At 42.4% G+C, this 20,321-nt stretch overlaps 2 protein-coding genes across 3 annotated transcripts; both read left to right on the top strand.

Annotated features, from left to right (window-relative positions):
* The first annotated feature begins 709 nt into the window (after positions 1 to 709).
* srrm2 (serine/arginine repetitive matrix 2) lies at positions 710 to 10,664 on the top strand. 2 transcript variants are annotated; one of them, XM_070923844.1, is made up of 14 exons: positions 710 to 873; positions 1,951 to 2,202; positions 2,723 to 2,818; positions 3,244 to 3,429; positions 4,253 to 4,336; positions 4,425 to 4,490; positions 4,577 to 4,612; positions 4,932 to 5,054; positions 5,245 to 5,383; positions 5,573 to 7,659; positions 8,281 to 8,973; positions 9,116 to 9,190; positions 9,441 to 9,548; positions 10,142 to 10,664. In XM_070923844.1, exons 2-14 carry the CDS (start codon positions 1,955 to 1,957, stop codon positions 10,194 to 10,196), a joined length of 3,996 nt encoding a protein of 1,331 aa, XP_070779945.1. In that variant the 5' UTR covers positions 710 to 873; positions 1,951 to 1,954; the 3' UTR covers positions 10,197 to 10,664. The 2 variants fall into 2 exon arrangements, with proteins under 2 accessions (XP_070779945.1, XP_070779946.1); XM_070923845.1 differs by lacking the exon at positions 9,441 to 9,548.
* An 893-nt stretch (positions 10,665 to 11,557) lies between these two features.
* LOC139300715 (ras-related protein Rab-35) lies at positions 11,558 to 19,895 on the top strand. Its single transcript, XM_070923895.1, has 7 exons — positions 11,558 to 11,697; positions 13,251 to 14,178; positions 16,077 to 16,127; positions 17,057 to 17,180; positions 17,294 to 17,418; positions 17,893 to 18,017; positions 18,213 to 19,895. The coding sequence occupies exons 2-7, from the start codon at positions 14,124 to 14,126 to the stop codon at positions 18,360 to 18,362; spliced, it is 630 nt and encodes a 209-aa protein (XP_070779996.1). The 5' UTR covers positions 11,558 to 11,697; positions 13,251 to 14,123; the 3' UTR covers positions 18,363 to 19,895.
* Positions 19,896 to 20,321: the final 426 nt, after the last annotated feature.

Raw genomic sequence — 20,321 nt, 5'->3', positions numbered from 1 at the left:
GAGGTCAAATGTTGAGCCAAAACCAACCAGTATTTCTACACTGGAATACTATCCTGTCCCAGGTTTGCTGTGACACAGTTAGTTCAGTTTTGTGGAATAGGGAATAGATGTATAAAAAATATCAGCATAATATCAACATGAACTGAAATATTGTAAGTATTAAAACTCGATTTTTACATAGGCCTCTCTCAAGACAAGGTCTCAAGATTAGGTTAAAAAGAAACAAAAAACAATTTACCACAAAGTAATTGCCACACAGAGGAATGATGCACAAAGGTCAATGATCTTGACCCTAACCCTAACCCTAACTACTGGTTGTAATGTCACTTATTTTAGAGTAGAAAGACCCTTAATATTAAGAAATACTTAAAATGGCTAATTGCACAAGTTGCCTGCTTTGCTCAGTTGATAATCCAACCTTGTATAACACATCTGTATTCTCACACATATATATTCTGCGTTATCAAACATGTAATTGGAGCTATATGATAATTACACATACTCAGATATTCAAACCCAAGACGTCATGCTTTTTATTCATTAAATGTAGATTACTTCTGGTGCATAATTTATACATCATTTCACCTTTCATTATTAAACATATATTGTACAATCTTGCCCCCAACACCTGAACGCATCGCAGTTTAGACGTGCGTCTCGTACGTCTGACGTCATTAGTATTTCATCTCGTTCCACCTTTGGTTGGAGATCAGAACAGCTAGCTGATAGCTAATTAGCCATATTTCTTTATTTGTCACAGTTCTGAAGACGCCGTTATTGTATGGTCTGTTTCAGCGTCTGATTCTACAGGATATTATTTATCGGCAAATTCCTTCCGACACAGTTTTCTCTCCGTTCCCGGAGAAAACGCTGGTACGTAACAAATACGTTAGCTAGCTAGCTAGCTTAGATTGGAATTGTTCGCTAACGTCACGCATAAGTGTGGTTGGGCCTTAAGAAATAGTAAAGCATTACATTCACCCTGTTGTTTATTAAACTAAATATTAGAGCAGACGGTTTAAGCCCTGTTAGCCTGATCTAGTGAGTCCTATTGTAATACTCGATGGTTTGTCTTAGCCTTAGTCATCATAAATGTGCTGTCTTACATTCAAACGTAGCAACAGGCCCATTCTGGCGCACGTGTTAATGCGCGTCAAAATGATTTTTTATCGGGAATAAATTCCCAAGATATGAACCACAATGTATTTTTAGATCTGACAAGAGACGTGTAGAAGCCTTTCAGCAACTACGATACGTTGCGTGAAATCCGGGCCACACTTCTCATAAAACTGTGTCAACAAAATGCCGCCGAATTAACTAGTAGTAGTTTGTGTTGGTGTTCAGATAGCAGTGATACCATGAAACTGTAGTACTATATCTGCTGTTTAGTCTGCCATCTTTTTATATAGTTTAGGATTTCGAATGCAGTCGGGGCAATGATCTTGACTCACTACTAGTTTATTTATGTCAGCCATTTTAGAATACCAACTCCCCCAATGTTTTAAAATGCTTAAAATGGCAAAGTGATAAAAGAGAAGCTTGCGCTGATAGCCTTTCAGTTAAAAAGTTACAATACATAAATGTTAAGGATATTGGGTTCTAGTCTTGATCCGTTTTTCTTCTCTGTATTTTGGAGATATGCCTGTAGAGAGATTCGTTGTAAAGTGAGATCCTGGAGATCCTGCAAAAAAGGATAATTATTATCAAATGCTGGCCTCAGAGTAACCTCCCTATGGTCCTTTCTGTAGACACAGTCAACCATCTAAGCTTCATGTAAAATATGTAAGAACTCTTCAACTACTGAAAGACGAGGGTGAAAAATATTTGATCAAATGGGATTGTTATGTACTGGAAACATACACTGATTAGTGCTGTTTTTCATTATCTTTTATTCATAGTTTTTATTTTCAATATTAAGGAGTGATTGTGCCTAAATCCCATTTTTTGCAGAGCCATGTATAATGGAATTGGCCTGACAACTCCAAGGGGCAGCGGCACCAATGGCTATGTGCAGCGCAACCTGTCGAGCCTGCGGGTCAAACGGCCACGGGATGAGCGTGGTGGCGAGCGGGATGAGAAGGACCGGGAGAGGCTGGAGAGTCAGCTCAACAGGCAGCCCAATGCTGACATCCTGGAGCACCAACGGAAGAGGCAGCTGGAGGTCAAGTGTGCTGAGCTGCAGGACATGATGGAGGAGCAAGGGTAAGACGCTGTATATTTACACCAGCCTCCTGTGTGTAATCACACTAGAATTTGTGTAGATTCTTGCTTAGAGTTTAAAGCAATTATTGAATTTCAGGCTGTAAACAGTTGTATAATATCTTAAACCTGTGGCCACAACTATCAGCTATCTTTATTATTGATTAATTAATTGCTTTTCAATAATGATTGGTCTGTCAAATGGCCATCACAAGAACCAGAGCTAAAAATGATGTCTGCAGGTTGCTTAGCTTGTTATTACAAACAGTAACAAATCTAATGTAAATATGTAATTATTGAATTATTATTAAATCATTATTAGAAATGTATAATAAATTTATGTGTAAAACTTTGGAAAGCTGCATATTCTCTCTTTTTAAAGCTGTAACCATCACATCACATTTTGGATATTGTACTTGTTGAATTATTAGCTTGATACAGTGAGAGTAAAATAAGAATAGTGGCAAGATTGTTGCTTTTAATCTGTACAGTGTTAAATACTCTTCTCTGTTTGGATGGGCAGGTATTCAGCTGAGGAAATTGAGGAGAAGGTGAACAGTTTCCGTATGATGTTACAGGAGAAGCAGGAGCCGGCTCCCGCCACCAATGAAAGACCAGCGTGAGTGCAACACAAACAAACAACAAGAATTCATGTGGCTCCAATTTATTAAAAAAAAAAAAGTGTCGAAATTACAAATACTCTTGTCTTTTCAGTCAGTCACTGTGGCTTCACCGTAATGCATTGTTAGTCATCTTTGGTGAAAATATGGTGTAAATATTGAGGCTATCTATCACTGTTTCATTTTGCATTGGTCCCTCACCATTTACTATTCCAGCCTGTTTGAATACGTGCATGAAATGTTTTGATTCCAGAACACAATAAATTGAAAAACATGAAATGTCATCATCAAACTCTGTAAGGTGAAACAGCAACACAAACAATATCAAATGTTGTGCTGTGCCACATTAAGTACCCAGCACATCTCATTGGTTCATATTGCGCAGTGTCAGTAATACAGAGCTATTTGATTTGTTTCCTTTCAGGGTGACCGAGACTCATGCTCTGGCTGCAGCCAACCAGCAGAAGAATGACCGTCTTCGTGCTGCTTTTGGCATCTCCAGCGACTATGTGGACGGATCATCCTTCCACGCCGACCGCAAGGAGAGAGAGAAGGAGAAGAGAGAGCAAGAACGCCTGGAGAAGGAGAGGCTGCAGCAGCAGAAATATACGTGAGAAGGCCAAGCACAAAACACACCCTCAGTGTTGGTGTGCATATCAAATGAATGGCTCTTTTTCATTTCAGTATAGCAGAGTAGCAGAGCTGGACAATGTGGCTAAAAATAATTGTCAATATTTTCCAGCAATGGTAAAAAAAAAAAGGCTTTAAAAAAGGACATTTAATTTACAGTGTTTGCCCACAGCATGTACTGCACAGCTAGACGTGCAGGTAACTAGATCAACATGCAGTCAGAAAAAATAATGTGTTGGTGGTAGTGACAGCACACTCAGCCCATGTATGATATATGATCCAGAATCTTTTTTTAACACAGGGTGGTGTGTTTTGCTCAGTGCTTTATCAGACTCATGAAAAGATACAGTGGGCCAAAGGCTTGTGTAAAAACAGCAGTTAGTGTACTAATCATAATTTCAAATGTATTTTGCATGAAAATGCAGTTGTGAGCGGGGCCTGTTACGAAAGGGTAGTTTCAAGTGATATAATCCGTTCTTAGACCATAAAGAAATGAAAAACAAGCTTCAAGCTCTGAAGAAAGCACAGTGTTACCAAAATGTCAGCTGATGGAGAAAAGCTCATTCTGCATTTCTGTCTGAAGTGGAACCTGCTTTTTACAACATGGGAATACTTGTTACGTTCTTTGTTAATCACAAAACCACAGTTGTGCTCTGGAAAATAGTTGGAAGTAGTTCACCAGTTTGGAGTTAATTGACTGAAACACCCCCACCAGCATGGTCACATACTATAGTGTAACGTACACCCATCACCCAGCATTATTTCAGTCCCTGACTTGAGGTCTGTTGTCTCGACACTCTCAGGTTGGTGGAAGATTCAGACAATTCAGATTCTCCTCCCAAGAAGCGTAGTCGGAAGAAGAAGAAGAAAAACAAGAACAGAGACAGGTGAGAAAATAAACTTGATGAGAACAGAGAAGGTCCTGACAATGAAGAGAGGGTCTGACTATTAGTTATTTGATCCCTCTGTCGGCAGCTCAGAGAGTCCCTCCCCATCTCCTCGACGAGAAAAGAAGAAATCCAAAAAGAAGAAAAAGAAACGGTATTCCATCATTGGATTCTTATCTTAAGTTTGATTGAATTATTTCACGTTGACAGTGATTATTGACTGGAAAGTTTGTGTTTCAGTGAGGCATCAGAAGACGAGGAAGAAGAAGACGACAGGTAGGTGTTTTTAAATCAGTCCACATATTGTCCTGCCTCATAAGCAGTCAGCACAGCATTGTTGCTTTGCTCTTGTTCTGAAATAATTCATACTTTAAATAGATAAGTTTATTGGAAAGAGATTTGTTTTTTTGGTCTGTCAGCTGTAGCTCCAAATATGTTTTTATAAAAGTTCAGTTCTTTTCTTGATTATTGTTATTTGAATCACCAAGCCTGCGTTTGTTATACATTTATAACTAACAGAGATCATTTTTAGTAGTTGAGGGGCACTGAATGTATGGGATTAAGCGTCATCTTTAAATTTCTGACCCCCACCTAGTCAAAGTTCCTCAGATGGGAAGCAGAAAGTGTCAATGAATAAAAGAAAGAAGAGTGAAAGTTTGAGTCCTCCAAAAGCAAAGGCAGCTCGACACAGGAGCGCCTCCTCCAGCTCTGCTCACAGGTATGAGATGAAAATATGAAGACGATGATGATGAGGGGGAAAGGGTTTTGTTGTACCTGGGTGGTTAGTCTCTAATTTGTTAATGCTAAATACTTCACTAGTTTGTGTATTGGGATAAACCTGATCGAAATCCATTTTCCAGACGGGCGTCTCAGTATTAATAATTAATTTTTTTCTATGATATCTACAGCCAGTCTCCAGCTCCACTGAGATCACGTCAACAGGACCAAACTGCAAGAAAAGCTGATGAGGGTAGAAAGGGGAGATCGCCAGACAGGAGGAGACGAGGCTACGAGGAGCACAGCCCACATCATCAGGGAGGCGATGGGGTAAGACTGAGGCTGTTGGACCAATAACACTTTGAGCAAAAGAAACATCCAAATGAAAGTTTCATAGTATCCCAAACTAAATTTTAATTCATGTATTTGATCATGTATAGATATTTTACTCTTTTACTTCATTGTGAACATAAAATTGTGTGTAAAATGACACCAACAAATCTTTTCTCGGTCATCTAGAAGAGGCCCAATCTTGAGAGAGAAAAGGAGCGACTGAGTGAGATGGAGAAGACCTCCGCCAAAAGGAGACATGACTCTTCATCCCCCTCTCCACCACCACAGACAGAAAAAAGCAGGGAGAGGGAGAAAGGAAGGAGATCCAGAAGCAAACAGAAAGAGAGTGAGAAAGGGAGGCGCTCCAGAAGCAGAGAGATGGAGAAAAGGAGGCGTTCCAGGAGCATAGAAAAGGAGAGGGAGAGAGTGAGGCGCTCCAGGAGCAGAGAGATGGAGAAAAGGAGGCGTTCTAGGAGCATAGAAAAGGAGAGGGAGAGAGTGAGGCGCTCCAGGAGCAGAGATGTGGAGAAAGGAAGGCGATCGAGGAGCAGAGAAATAGAAAAAGGGAGGCGTTCAAGGAGCAGAGAAAATGAGAGGCAGAGAGGGAGGAGCTCCAGAAGCAAAGATGTGGAGAAAGGGAGGCGTTCAAGAAGCAGAGACCTGGAGAAAGGGAGGCGCTCAAGGAGCAGAGACCTGGAGAAAGGGAGGCGTTCAAGGAGCAGAGAAAAGAGGGACAGAGGAAAGGAGAGCGTTCCTCAGAGGACCAGACATGACTCCTCCTCGTCCCCTTCTCCTCCACCTAAACAGGAGACTAGGGGGGAAAGGAGCAGAGACATTGAGCGGGAAAAAGACAGGAATAACCAGGACAAAAAGACGAGACACGATTCCTCATCCCCCTCGCCTCCCCCTGAGAAAGAGAGGGCAAGGAGGGAGAGGAGTGGAGAGAGGGAGCGCAGGACTGAGAGAGATCTGCACTCAAGGGCGCCAAATGAAAGGGACAACAGGAAAGACCCTGGGAAGAGACAGGAGAGAGAGATGTCTCCATGCCAACAGAAAAATGACAGGAGAAGGGATGGACACCCGTCCCGTGATTCCCTGTCACCGGCCTCTCGCTCACCTGTCACTAATGGGCGTCAAAGAGAAAGAGAGGAGGAGAGAAGAAGAGAAAAAGACAAGGAGAGCACTAAAGAGAGGGACAGGCATCTGAACAAGCAGAGGGAACAAGACAGAGAGCGAGGTCAAGAAGGCGGCAGAAAGAGAGATGAGCCTCTCCGATCGTCTGCAGAAAGTAGGCGAGACGGATCGAGACCTGCGGAGAAAGACCGAAGACCAGAGATGAGTGAGAGCCAAGAGAAGACAAGAAGCCCTCCCAGAAAGGAGAAACGTGATGAGAAGGCCAAACCGGCTGAGAAAAGGAGAGAGAAGAGCAGCAGCAGCAGCAGCAGCAGTAGCAGCAGCAGCAGCAGCGGTAGTAGCAGCAGCGGTAGTGACAGTGATAGCTCCTCGTCCTCCTCATCATCTTCATCTTCCTCTTCGTCCTCATCCTCTGAAGATGAGGGCAAGGCGAAGGAGGCTGGGTCTGCAGGGAGGGAAAAAAGTAGCCCCTCGAAAAGTGCACCATCTGCCATTGGGGCTGCAGTTCAAAGGTATCAAGCCAACGGTAGAAAGGAAAGCCCTGCCTCTGCTTCTGAGGGCGACGGACTCAAACGAGTCCAGAAGGAGAGAGAAGGTGGAGGAGACAAACGTGAGAGGGAAAGACCGGCCCACAGAGCTCCTGCAGAGAGTTACCCGTCCCGGACCAAAGGTCAGGAGCGATATAGCCCCACACAGATGGACAGCCCCAGTCCGCCTCCCTCCCCATCCAACAGAGCGGACACCAGCAGAGGCAGCAACAGGCCCCCCCCCCCTGTGGCCAAAGCAGAGAAAACCAGGGTGGAGGCGAAGGTCGGGGAAAGGGAGAGAGGGAGGGAGAGGGACACATCCAGGAGGCCTGTGAGGTCTAGCCCTCCGGCCAGGAGGTCACGTTCTCCGCCCCAGACAACTTCCACCGCCTCCCCAGTCCGTCGCACTCCACCAAGGCAGTATCAGGAACCCCCGTTCCGATCCAGGAAAGCTTCTCCTCCTCCGTCCTGGTCAGACCGGGAGAGGGAGAGGGAGAGGCAGAGGGACAGAGAAAAGGAGAGGAATAGGGAGAGAGAAAAGGACAGGGAACGCGAGCGGATTACCAGGAGGAGCAGGTCTAGAAGCCCGCGGAGGCGAAGCCCCCCCAGCAGGTAATAAGAGAACCTGCATGGTCTTAACACCTGGCTACCCTTAAAGACTGCCCCATCTGAGTGTGGGTAAATGGGCTGATATTATGAAGTGATGGTTTGGCTTAGGAGTGGTAACACATTTTTAGACCTTCAGTACACAGAAATCAGTAAATGTCACTTACATTTACTGACCTTACTGACCGACTGAAGGAAAAACAAACAAGTTTTACTTATGTTTCAATGTAAATTCAGGCTGTAACTTTTAGAAAAAGTTGAATTGAATTACAGATAGATCATTTATTTATTTATTTTTTATTAAGGAAACATACTGCATTATATTTATTATTATTATTATTATTATAACAAGTTTAGCATTTTGCATCTTACACACTTTGTGGTGTTGTTTTTCTGGATAAGTTAATACATAAAGCTATTTAGCAATAAATGCTGGATGGACTATTAAATTAAACATTTTTCCTGTTTATAAATATTCCCGATGAAGTAAAGATTTTAGGAGCATCGAAGATTGTAGATAATAGATTGATTCCTTGATGTTGCATCAACATCATCATGATTCTATAAGGGAACATATTTTAATGGCTGAAGTGAAAATCAATTGTCTTTTATGTTTTCCTCGTCCAGGTCCCGTCGCTCTCCTTCTCCACAGCGCCGCAGGAGGAGCAGTCGCTCCCTCTCCAGAGACCGAGCGAGAGAAAGGGAACATGAGAGGATCAGGCAGAGGGAGGTGGAACAAGAGAGACAAAGGGAAAAGGAGCATCTGCACCCAAAAGATGTTCCCCAACCCCGCAGGTCCTCATCATCCTCATCTTCCTCCAGCTCCTCCTCTTCCTCTTCATCCTCACCTTCACCACCGCCGCCCGAGAGGAAAGACACAAAAGCACTAACGGAGAGAGACAGAAGGACAGAGCGAGAAGACGAGAAGAGAGAGGACAAAGAGCAGAAAAGTCGTTCCTCTTCTTCGCAGGGCCCTTCCAGACACTCATCCCATGCTCCAACCTCAGGTAGAGGAGGCTCCCAGTCGGGCTCCAGGCGCCCTGATGTGGCCTCCAGAAGGTCTCCGGCCAGCAGCCAATCAGAAACCAAACAGTCGTCACGTGGTCCAAGCAGGAAGCAGTCACCAGTGACACCCCCTCAACCGTCAGACCAAATAGTCAGAAGTGAGAGCGCTGTAAACGGGAAGGAGGCAAATGCAAACAAGAAAGCCAACAGGAGCAGCAGCTCCAGCTCCTCTTCCTCGTCGTCATCCTCCTCTTCGTCCTCCTCTTCGTCCTCCTCTTCAGACAGCTCTGACTCTGAAGTAGATCAAGGAACAGGGTAAGAAGGAGACGGGGAAAGTGGAGCTGTGAGCAACATGAGGCACAGAGACATCCAGGCTTCCAGCACATTTTATATGACAACATAACTGATTAATCAAAAACGACTTGGTTATTAATTGAAGTTATTTTCTTTTTAACAGGAAGACAGACAAAGCTCAGAGCTCTCCTTCCTCATCCTCCTCATCAGAGAATGAAAAGGAAACTAAGAAAAAGAGGTAAGAAGAAAAGAACTGTTAACATGATGTCACCCATAAGGTGTAGCATCATTTATTAGAAGCTGCTGTGTGTAGAAGTAGTGCTTTCTGCTACATTAAGAGCAGTGGCCAGTTGCACAAAACCTCCTTAAAGAAACATTCAGTCACCACATCCCCAACTGTTATTTGAGATTTAAGTAGACTGCACCAAAGTAGAGTTCTACAGCAGGGTGGTCGTGTTGAGACTTTGATCGTTGTGTTTTCCTCACAGCCCTGCCCGGTCTGGGAGGGTGCCTGCTGATTCACTGAGAGATTCTCGCTCACTCAGTTATTCTCCTCCAAGGCACTTGAGAGCAGCGCCGTCCTCGCCGAGTCGCAGGTCTGTAGCCACTGTGAGAGCGTGACAACAGCTTTTTACTAGAAACCTACCTGTGCAAATGGTGGTGTCAGATATTAAAGGGATGACAGCAGAGTCCCTTATGTCACGGCTGCGGGAGATGATGCTCTGTGAATGTATAGAAATGCCTACATTTACCTGCAGTTGTCTTTAAATTTTTATCTAATCATACATTTAATTTGTTACTGCCTTTGTCTTAACACATACAACAAAACCAGTTTTTTCGAGGCTGTAATTGGTAAGATAAAAGGAGAAAAGTGAGAAGGAGGGAGACAGTTAAACCTGTTGTCTCCTCCTGCTCACTGTGGCCACAAATACTGTGTTTGGTAACAAATATCAGCAAAACAACTCAAAACTATATCAGATAGGCACTTTAATTCAACACCAGATGAAGAAGAACACATTTAAGACACAGATGTTGGATGACTTAATTTAATAGGATCATTTCCATTGATCCTATCTTGCACAGATAGGAAATGTGCTGTACAAATACATTTTATTGAACGTGTGAGAGGGTGATGCTGGTGCACCCTGAGCTCTAATAAGTTATTTTCCTCTCTTGTCCTTCCTGGTAGGAGTGGCAGCAGGCCGTCACCGAGCCGCTCGTCAAGCAGCAGACGGAGGAAATGAGCTGACAACTTGAGACGCTTCACTTCTTCTGTGTTGTTTCTCTGTTCACCTCTGGCTGGTTTGAAATGGACTACAACATGGACTTCACAGCCAGCGATCAGTGGATATACATCTGTGAATGTCAGGGGACTCATTTTGGTTCTGAGCCGCCACACAGTTATCAACAGTATGTTTCGTTTTTTAAGCAACGATGACCAGAAGCTGGCTTGTACATTTCTTTTTATGAGCTGAATAAGAAACGTATGCATTCAGTCATACACACAAACATAGTTAAGTAAAACGTAACTCCAAAAATGTTCCTCTGTACTTGTACTGTTTGTTGCGTTCTACCTGTAGATATGAGCTGTCTGTATTTTGGTTATCAAGTAACAGATATCCGATTTCCATTTAATGTGAGCAGAAACTGAAACGTGGATACTTTCTTTGTTGAAAATGGTTAATAATAATAAAAGGCAATTGTACATTTTATTTGTGTGGAATTTGTCCATCTGGGGGGGGGGGGGGGCAGGAGGTAGAAGAGAAAGAAAGACTTGAAAAGCTAGAGGTAATAAGCATAAACCTTTGTAATTAGATGAAATCTAGGAGGCCGAGTTCATTCCTCTTCTCTCCAACACTGTCAGAGCTGTCATGTATGTTTATACACATTTTAGTTACTGTGCTGCTTTAAATCCTGTACAGAGAGGATGAGATTATTACAGTGTACTTTGGGATTCACTCTAATACAGAAGTTTACTCACCTTGAAATTGGGATAGAATTGCTCATGTATTTCTGTCATTTTTACAACTTGTCCAAGCTTTTTGTGAGAGGGTGAAACAGACTTGACTGGAAGATTACTCAGTGTTAACTGTGACCGGACACTGGTTTTGGCTGCTGTTGCAATACTGAAACTGGGATGATGACAACAGTGTTAGGCGTGTCTTTACTGGTAGTTTCATCTCACACAAATCTCAGATAATACCAATGTAGTTTTTCATCACTATTTTTTATCATTTTTGTGTGTGAATTGAACTGAATGTTAGTTTTGGTGCAGATGACCTAGCCTTGATTAGAAATGGTTTGGATCTTGTTCACTTATTTGTCAAGAGTTGATGTTTGCACTGTCTGTCTGTGTGTCTAGGAATGCTAAAATGCTTTTTTAAGGCCTGCAGGGACAAACAAAATCCATATAAAGCGTGGACGTTTTTATTTCTTATTATTTGTGTACCCTGCTCTCATTTGTTATCCTTTATTTTTGTGTAATTAAGTAAAAAAAGATGTAGTAGCAGGCCCAGAGTTGGCACACAGCGGTTGTACGGTATAGGATATTCCCACATGACGTGAACGCAGCATCAGATGATGAGAGTGGGTCATCAGCTGCAGACAGTCAGGTGTGGTCGGCGGGGAGACATTCCGACCGGAGCGGAGATCTAGCGGACTGCACCGGGGAAAATAAACAACGTCTACCGCGGATCTGTAAACATGACCCACCGACAGAGCTCCAAGTACACCAACATGACCAAAGTAAGTGTTTTATAAATGGCGGTTCAAAGTTTCTCCAGGGAGTGAGAAGTTTTCAGACGTGTTGGTGTCGGGAGCAAGTCAGTGGCAGGCCAGGGTCAGGCCCAGGGACTATCACTCCAGACTGGATAAGAAATCTGGAAGTTTTAAAGTTTTCTTGCTTCTTGGCAGCGGTATACATCTTATCAAACACGAATTCACATTTTAATGACTTGTTATGGTCTCGTTGCTACTCCGGTTGAAGTAGTCGGCGCTTTACTTAAAGAACATTTTACTTAATTCGCTGTTTCATACCGCTCATGCAGTACCATCAACGATAGTAGCCAAACCTTAGGTGACAACTGAAATAAACTGCAGTTCAACCTCAAAACAAGCCCACAATTGTGTGCCGAATGGAAGAACGTCTTTAAAGTTGTTATGGACATGCCCATAGAAGTAACGTAATAGCTAAGCATCGCATCAGTACATTTCTGAAAAGTAAGACATTTTCGAGGGAAGTTTGGCGTTACGACCTGGTAAACCGAGAACGTGTCGGACAAGGTGAGTTGTTGCGTCAGTGTCAAACTCCAATCTCATTGCTTTAACGGCTCAACTACAACCAGATTAAAAAAAGATTAGTCTTATTGCAGCGGTTCCTTTACAACATGTACATTTAATGTCGACCTTCCGTTGAACCAGTGGTGCTGTGGATGTCCTTCTGTTTTCTGGTTGACCTGTAGCAGCGGATTGATGCCGCCTCGCGTTCGTTGGAATTTTACGCCAAACTACGTTCAAAAATGTTGATAAAAAATGCTTGTCTATTGGCAAGTTCTAGTACCCCATATTAAATCAATTAAGGCATTTTCTCAAATTGTACCTATTATACTTGAATTCGTCATCTGTAGATATACAATGATGCACTAAATTAAACTTTTAGTAAATAATTTGCTGTACCTCACACACGGCTGTGCTCCATTAAACGCACTACCGAAGTCTGATGCAAAAGGATTGATGTGATATTTTTATTGAAACTCAAACTAAGCCGAATTGAACAATGGTTAATATATGACTCAACAAGATCTGGAAGTGTATTGTAGAAGGTGTTATCTTCGCTGATATACAAAGAATTAAATTCAATTGCAGGTTTTCTAAGCGGCGATTAGTGTTAAGATAACGTATTGGCCCTAGTTTAACTCGCATTAGCAAGGGCAGCGGTAGCCTTTCCTGTTTTCATGGAAAATTGTCCCAACGTTAGCTGACCACGCTCCACTGTCCTGCTTCCCTGTTTAGCTCAGTGTCAGTCAGGGAAAGGCAACGACAGCTAGCCAGTCTGTCAGGGAGCTTTTGTTGTTGCTACCTAGCTAACCCAGCTAAGTTTTAGGATGGGGGTGGATAAAGCAGGATGAGGAAGTTATATTTAGTGACTCAGCTGTTGTTTGAGTAGCAGGGAGGGAGGTGAGGAGGGCCTCACACTGCACAGCAATCAAAAAATTAACTGACAATCACAGCAGTGAGCTGCCTGATTGATGTGATTGTGTCTAACCTCTTATTACTTTTTTCCCTCTGTCTTTATTCAGCACCATTTAAACCTGGGCTAAAGAAGCAAGAAGTGAGAGCCCTCCTCATGTAATGAAACAGGGAACAGTTGACTTTTTACCCAACCACCAGAGGAACTGAAGTGAAATCAAGGGATCGGCTTAAAGGAACCTCAGCAGATGTAACCACTACTGCACTGCAGCGAGAAAGGGGAGCGTCTCAGTTTCTCGCTTTAAAAAGGGATGGAGTTAATGAGTGAGCGGTGGAGGAGTTCATGGCAATAACTGGATTTATGATCAGCTGTCAAGTCACCCGTCCATTTGGCTGTCAGAGCAACAACCACAAAATGCCAAATCCCTCGATCGTGGAGCCTTAGACGTGTGACTTTCAGTGTTTAAATGCATAGACCCCCGTTAAGACGTTGCATTCAATGTGGGACTGCATCCAAAGGAGAGAGGAGGGAGTGTCCACACTGCACTGACAGAACTGTGAATTTAAAAATCAATAAGTGAATGTAAAAGTCTTGAGTCGTCACAAGTTGGAAATCCCCTGCAGGAGTGTCATTTGGGTGGAACTGGAACTAAGGTGGAACCATGCGTTCTCCCTCCACCGTCAAGCATGAATCATGAATGCAGAAACGCTTCATTTTTGTGGTTTCACTTTGACACCAAATACAATAACGTGAACATCTGAACTGAAACTCAAGGATACACCAAAACTAAAAAGTGCAGAAATTCAACTGGAAATGTCTTCTTATTGGCGTGGGAATGCCTGTGATCTTTAGTCAAACTCTTGTTCTACTCTGAGCTCGTAGCATTGAAAGGTGGAAAAACAAACACTGGGGAGATAAGGGACATCACCTCCTCCTCCTATGAAACTGATTTTACTTGGGAATTCAGTAAGAGGGCATCCAAATGGCGGGAAAAGACTACAATCATCTCTTTAAACTGCTCATCATTGGAGACTCCAGTTAGTACATTTTGATTCATTGAAGATTCATGTGAAGTGAACACATGTTGATTATGGAGTCCCAGAAGGGACATTAACAGGCGACCTGCCTGTGAATGCACATCTGAAGTCAGTGGTTCCCAAAGTTTGGGAATGCTTTGAATGAATGTCCCTCCAACATGTGAACCTTTCTATCAGCTGGTGACAATACTAGTGATAGTAATACTAGTGAAGTACTGTTTGCAAAATGAAGCTCCCTGATATTCTGGTGAAAAAACAAACACTTGGATATTCTACAGATCTGACTCAGTGTTCGTATCAGTGAGAGCTTTTGCCTCCGACATAAAGGATCAGTGGTTTGATCCTCCTGTTAGCTGAGTGTGTTTTCTGCAGATTTTCAAATCTGAGGATAATTGATCCTGTCTGATAATGTTATTGATAAGGAATGTTGGTATAGAAAGTAAACTAAAGTGAAGACAGGTTGAGACATCCAAAATGATTTCAATCTTCCATCACACATTTTGTTGCACAGAATATAGTATAAGAGCTGGGTTTATGTGACTTTGTAAGACGAGTGAGGGTGCTTATGAACACTTTATTACAGTAACTGTGCAGTGGCTGACCACGACTACACCTCACAAACTGTGTGTCTGACTCAGTGAACTCTCTGATGAAGAAATGCCCCACAGTGGTTCAGACCAGTTTCAAACCTCCCACTGGTTCACTGTCAAGTAGTCTTCAGATTTCATCATTGTTTTAAGCAAGTTTCAAACTGCGTGCTTCAAACTTGCTTCAGAGTGGTTCAGTCATCACTGCTTTGGAATATTGAAACAAGCCTCGACGGTTTGGTATCGGACGCAGTCACCACAGTTCTCTGGAAGTGAGTTGTCCACGTTTAAGATTGGGAATTTTTTTTTAGATTTTATCACTTCTCACTGGTTTACTGATACGATTCTTATGGAATTCTGTCTCCGATTGTTGTTGTTCTGTCTCATTAGTTGAGTATGAAAAGTCACAAAATAGCAGGTTATTTTGGAACGCTGGCTGTTCTCCACTTGTTCTTACACGAGTTGGATGTTTTTAGCATTAGCTGATTGTGTGACATTGTGACTATGATGGGGAACAAAATCTGTATTTTTAGACCTGCCGCAGAAAATGCTGAGTCGTTTTAGATCAGCTTCCTCTCTGCAGCAACGTGTTCATGGACAGTGATTAGATTTCATTGTGTCACTACTGTCTACTGTGAATACGATGCGTTATTTATGGATGCATTCAAAAATGCCCTGACTGTTTGTGACATTTGTCGCTTCTGGGACTCCATAGTAATGTGGAACAAATGATCAATATTGTGATCAATCACGATATTTCTCCTGGAATAGGATTGTGCACCAGTAGCTTTGAGGTGTTTTCCTCTTTGCCTGCAGACATTCAGACCTTTTCCAGTTTCCGGCAAAGCAAGAATTCTGCCGTTTTATACTTTTACGTCTCTTTACACAGATGTTTTTGTTACCGTGGGTGAGATATTGTGATAGTTGTGTGTTGTACTGTTATTTAGCAGCCTGCTGCTGCCGCTTCATTCTGGTTTGTCAAGTCTGTTTCGAACAAGTCGCCACTGGTTCTGTCAGGGCAATTTTATCTTTCAGGATTGTAGTCTCTTGTTAATCACACTATTCAAGCTCATTTATTTCCTGCGTGAGTTCAACCTTTGCCCTTATTTCTTTCTTTGTTTCACTTTTGTGATCCTGCCCCTCATGTATATTAGAAGACAGGGCTGGGAGGAGTCACTCAGGATGGGATGGACTGGTCTTTATGAGAGTAAACCTAGACATAACTGGCTTGTCTGTTCCTGCTTGGTCACATTCATTTCCTCAAATTGAATTACATGCTTATCTTGTCCCTCTGATCTGTTTGTCTCTCAGATGTTGGGAAAAGCAGCCTCCTGCTCCGCTTTGCAGACAACTCCTTCTCTGGTGAGTTACCACAGTTTGCTGTAAGTTAAAGGACAGTAAATGCCTCAATACTGAGGCTCATGGTGATGAAGCATCCCAGAGCAGGAAATCAGTCCTCCGAGTGACCCACATTAGGCTCTCCTTAAAGGCAGAGAAGTAAAAGCATTTGATCAAGTATCTTATCTCCTTCAGGGTTTAGCAGAGCTGTCCGAACCTGTCAGGAACTGTTGCAGCCATGTGGCATGCACTGTAACTATTCGGCCACCAAGAATGTGGAACTTTTGATTTGAAATGACAGAAATCTTCCTCAAACATATTGATGGATGAAATATCCGTCATGTAATCGCTTCATCCACAAAACTTCCCATTTAGCAGAAAATATGTTTCTTGCAATTTCCACTTAAAGGCCCAGCGTACAGATGCTTTCAGTTACTTTGGGTCATTAGACTCCACTAGTGAGGTAGATGTGTGAAGGGGCTTTAAGTGGCAACAAGGACATGCAGCTGCTGCAGCAAAGCATTACAAAGTCCCCGTATAGTTATTTCATTTGTGCATCCACCAACAAAATCACTGTTTTAAAAAAGGGGTTTCACAAATTGGGAATTCATTTAAACATAATATCATAATTGATTATGGATGCAAAATCTTTGTTGCTCTGCAAATTGTAACGGACATTCACAGATAGTTGTAATAATTTTAATGTTTACCTTTGTTTTGTCTTCCAAATAACTTAAAACTGTAGAATCGGTGGTTGTTTACAGTCTGAGATCATCTGATTGTTCATGTTGCTGAAATCACAAACGTAAAACCCAGGTTGTAAAAAAACAACAAAAACATTCCCTTAGATGTTTGTGCTTCCAAGCTGTACAAGATGTGGTCCTGTTTGTCTGGATCTTAATCTGGAGTAAACAAGTCATCCTGACTTCTGATGGTTCGCTGGTCTCCTGCAGGCAGCTACATCACCACCATCGGTGTTGACTTTAAGATCCGAACAGTGGACATCGATGGAGAGCGGGTGAAGCTGCAGATCTGGGACACAGCGGGGCAGGAGAGGTTCAGAACCATCACATCAACGTAATAATCTCCAGACCTCCAAAGCTGGTTTTATGTTCAGGAATCTTCCTCGCTTTGACTGTAGCCTGGTGTTGTATCACTCACTTCATACTGTTTCACCCTTCTTTCTCCAGGTATTACAGAAACACCCACGGTGTCATTATTGTTTACGACGTGACAAATCCAGAGTCGTTTGTAAATGTTAAGAGGTGGTTAAATGAAATCTCCCAGAACTGTGACAGCGTCTGCAAGATCCTGGGTGAGTCACCTATATTAGTGTGAGTTTAGAAGAATCAAAACGTCATGTAATCTGCATGGTGGAGTGTTGCTAAAGGTTCAGAATGGCACATTTATTGGCTGAACAGTCTCATTGTTGTGTGTCGCAGCTCGCTCAAGAGCTGCCTCGGCAGCAGGGACTTCTTAGGACCCAGGAACCAAAACTAATACAAGGTTTCTGTGGTTGAAATAAAGATAAAGTTCCTGAGTAAAAAGGTTCCTGGAAAAGGGCTTCCTGTGTGCTCTGTAAGGTCTGAAATGTCTAGAGTCGTGTCTGTTGAGTTTTTAAAGTTAGTTTGGGGTGGAGGTCTATGGAGCCGAAGCGTTACCTCAAAGCTGTGACTACAGTAAATACTTATAAGTTTGATGACAATAATAAAAGTTTAAACTGTACCACCCTGCACCACTACTGAAAGAGTTGAAATAAAGACAAAATCTTTCCTGTTCACTTTCTCAGTGGGAAACAAAAACGACGACCCTGCCAGGAAACAGGTGGATACCCAGGATGCTGTGCGTTTTGGGGAGTCGATGGGGGTTCGGGTGTTCGAGACCAGTGCCAAAGAGAACATAAATGTAGAAGAGGTAACTTTAATATTATTTAATATAAGATTCACTCCAGGTTGTAGCCGACATTTCTTAGACACACATTCTATAATGTTACTGATGTGTAAGTTGTCCTATTCAGATTGGTTGTTTTGTCCAAACCCCAAAAACGTTTCACTTCACCTTTTTATGGAAGGCTAAAAAAACCAGTCACTGTTGTGTTGCTTTGTACAGATGTTCATGGCCTTCACACACATGGTGCTCCGGGCCAAGAAGCAGAGCCAGAACAGAGCCGAGAGGGAACGAGAGCGGGAGAAGGACACCGTCAACATCAACGCCCAGAGAGACCGAGACCGCAGGAAGAGAGGGAAGAAATGCTGCTGAGACCCGGACAGACAACAAAGCCACTTATTGCTCGTCGCTTACGCAAAGAGCTTTCAAACAAGATTGGGAAAACCGTGCCTTAGGAGATAAGTGTTTTGTGTTTCAACCTGCAGATATGAATGTTTGAAACTGTGCGGTTCATTCTTTACTATGCCAAGTTACAACACAACAGGCTACAGGTCAGTCTTCTTAACTGCTGGTTGTGAATGGAACGGAGGCCGAGGGAGTTCCAGTCTGTCAGCGCTGACGGTGGAGCAGCCTGGAGGTTACATGAGTTAAAGGATCATTCTGGGGTTTTGGAATTTTTTTTTTTGTCCATTTACTACAAATCACATTCAAAGCTGTAGTGTTTCAGATGTTTGCAGAAGATGTTGGTTGGCTCCTTCCAAGACATCTCTGCAACAAACTCCCCAGATTACCATGACGTCTTCTGTACATGCTCCCCAGAGGATGAACCCTAATGTTTTCAGTGGCCTTGACCTTTTCATTAGTGCCAACATCAGGTTAAAATGTCCACTGAAACAAATCTATCAGGCAGGTTGCCGTGACATTTAGATCACATTCACATACACTTTTGATTTTAATGACTTCATGACCTTTTTAGCACAACTACCAGTCTAAGGTTCTATGAATGGCTTAATTATTAGTGTGTTTGTTATAGGACTGCAGCTAACAATTCTTTTCATAATCTATTAAACTGTTCTGTAATCAATTATTTTCTTGATTTAATAATTTGTCTATAAAACATCAGAAAACAGTGAAAAAAGAAGCCACGGTGATGTCATCAGATGTCTTGTTTGACCAACAGTCCAAAGACCTTTGGGTCAACACATATTTTCCAGAGTCTAGAGTGCCATGACGTGTGTGGATATTCATGCTTGCCAGAGGATGAATGCTAATAGTTTTGGCAACTTCCAACCTTTCTTCTGTTAGGCTCTAAAAACCTTTATTGTATGAGACCAGTTTTAGCTTAGACATCTGGCTGGAGACAATCCATCACAGCAGCAGGAGGGAAAAGTCTGCACTTCATTTCCACTAACGAGTAACATACATGAGCAGACAGGATGTAACTGAACTCAGTGAAGTTTAAAGTAGTGATGGAACTGCTGCCTGTAAGGTTGATAAACTACATGAATCAAAAACAATCTGCTTTGAAAGATGGCGGTGAGATATAAAGTGTATGTGATTGTGGTGAATGATCTAAAACATAGTAAAACACTGACATGATCCTTTAACTTTCCACTAGTGAACCACTGTCGTGCTGATGTTGTAGTTTTTTTTGTTTTTTTTTAATACAGTAAAAGTATTTTACCACTGAAAGGGAACTGTTTGCATTTGTAACAGGACACACTAACAGGTGTGATGAGTGCAGTCCATCGTCTGTAAGCCTTATTTCAGTTCAGATGAGGCCAGTAATCCACGACTACAGTATGTGTGAAAGCCCAAGTTCAAGTCTTTAGTATGTTGTTGTTTTTTATGTAAATCTGTTGCCTAGCAAATGTGTCCAAATCCAAATAAAGCAATAAATCCAGAGTTACTGTTTGTATCACAAAATATGTCCTCATACAGGTGGAACGATGATTAATGTACAATTCAAAGGTTTACTTGTCAACCTGCTCCCAAATGAAAAACAATAAGAGCACCGAGAAGCATCAAATCAAATAGTTTACACCAGAATTTAAAACAGAGCTTGAGCTCATGTCACCAGAAAATCATCCGTCTCATGAAAGTTAAGAGTGACTGTCTCTTTCTGTTTGGCTTTGGAGAGTGTTGAACGATAACTTAACACAGATTAAACTGTATTTAAAGATATAAAACCCTGAATTTGTTACAATGCCCAATACGGTCCTGAACTGCCACATTAGTCCTTCATCTTAGGAAGTATTTCTAAGATGAAGGATGAAGGAGATGCAGTTTATAGGTGGTTATAGGTGGTTACACTAATGGTTAAGGGGTCCA

This window comes from Enoplosus armatus, chromosome 17 (genome assembly GCF_043641665.1).
Source record: "Enoplosus armatus isolate fEnoArm2 chromosome 17, fEnoArm2.hap1, whole genome shotgun sequence".
NCBI classification, from domain to species: domain Eukaryota; kingdom Metazoa; phylum Chordata; class Actinopteri; order Centrarchiformes; family Enoplosidae; genus Enoplosus; species Enoplosus armatus.
The sequence above is the reverse complement of the archived record's forward strand: the minus strand, read 5'-3'. Positions and strand labels throughout refer to the sequence as shown.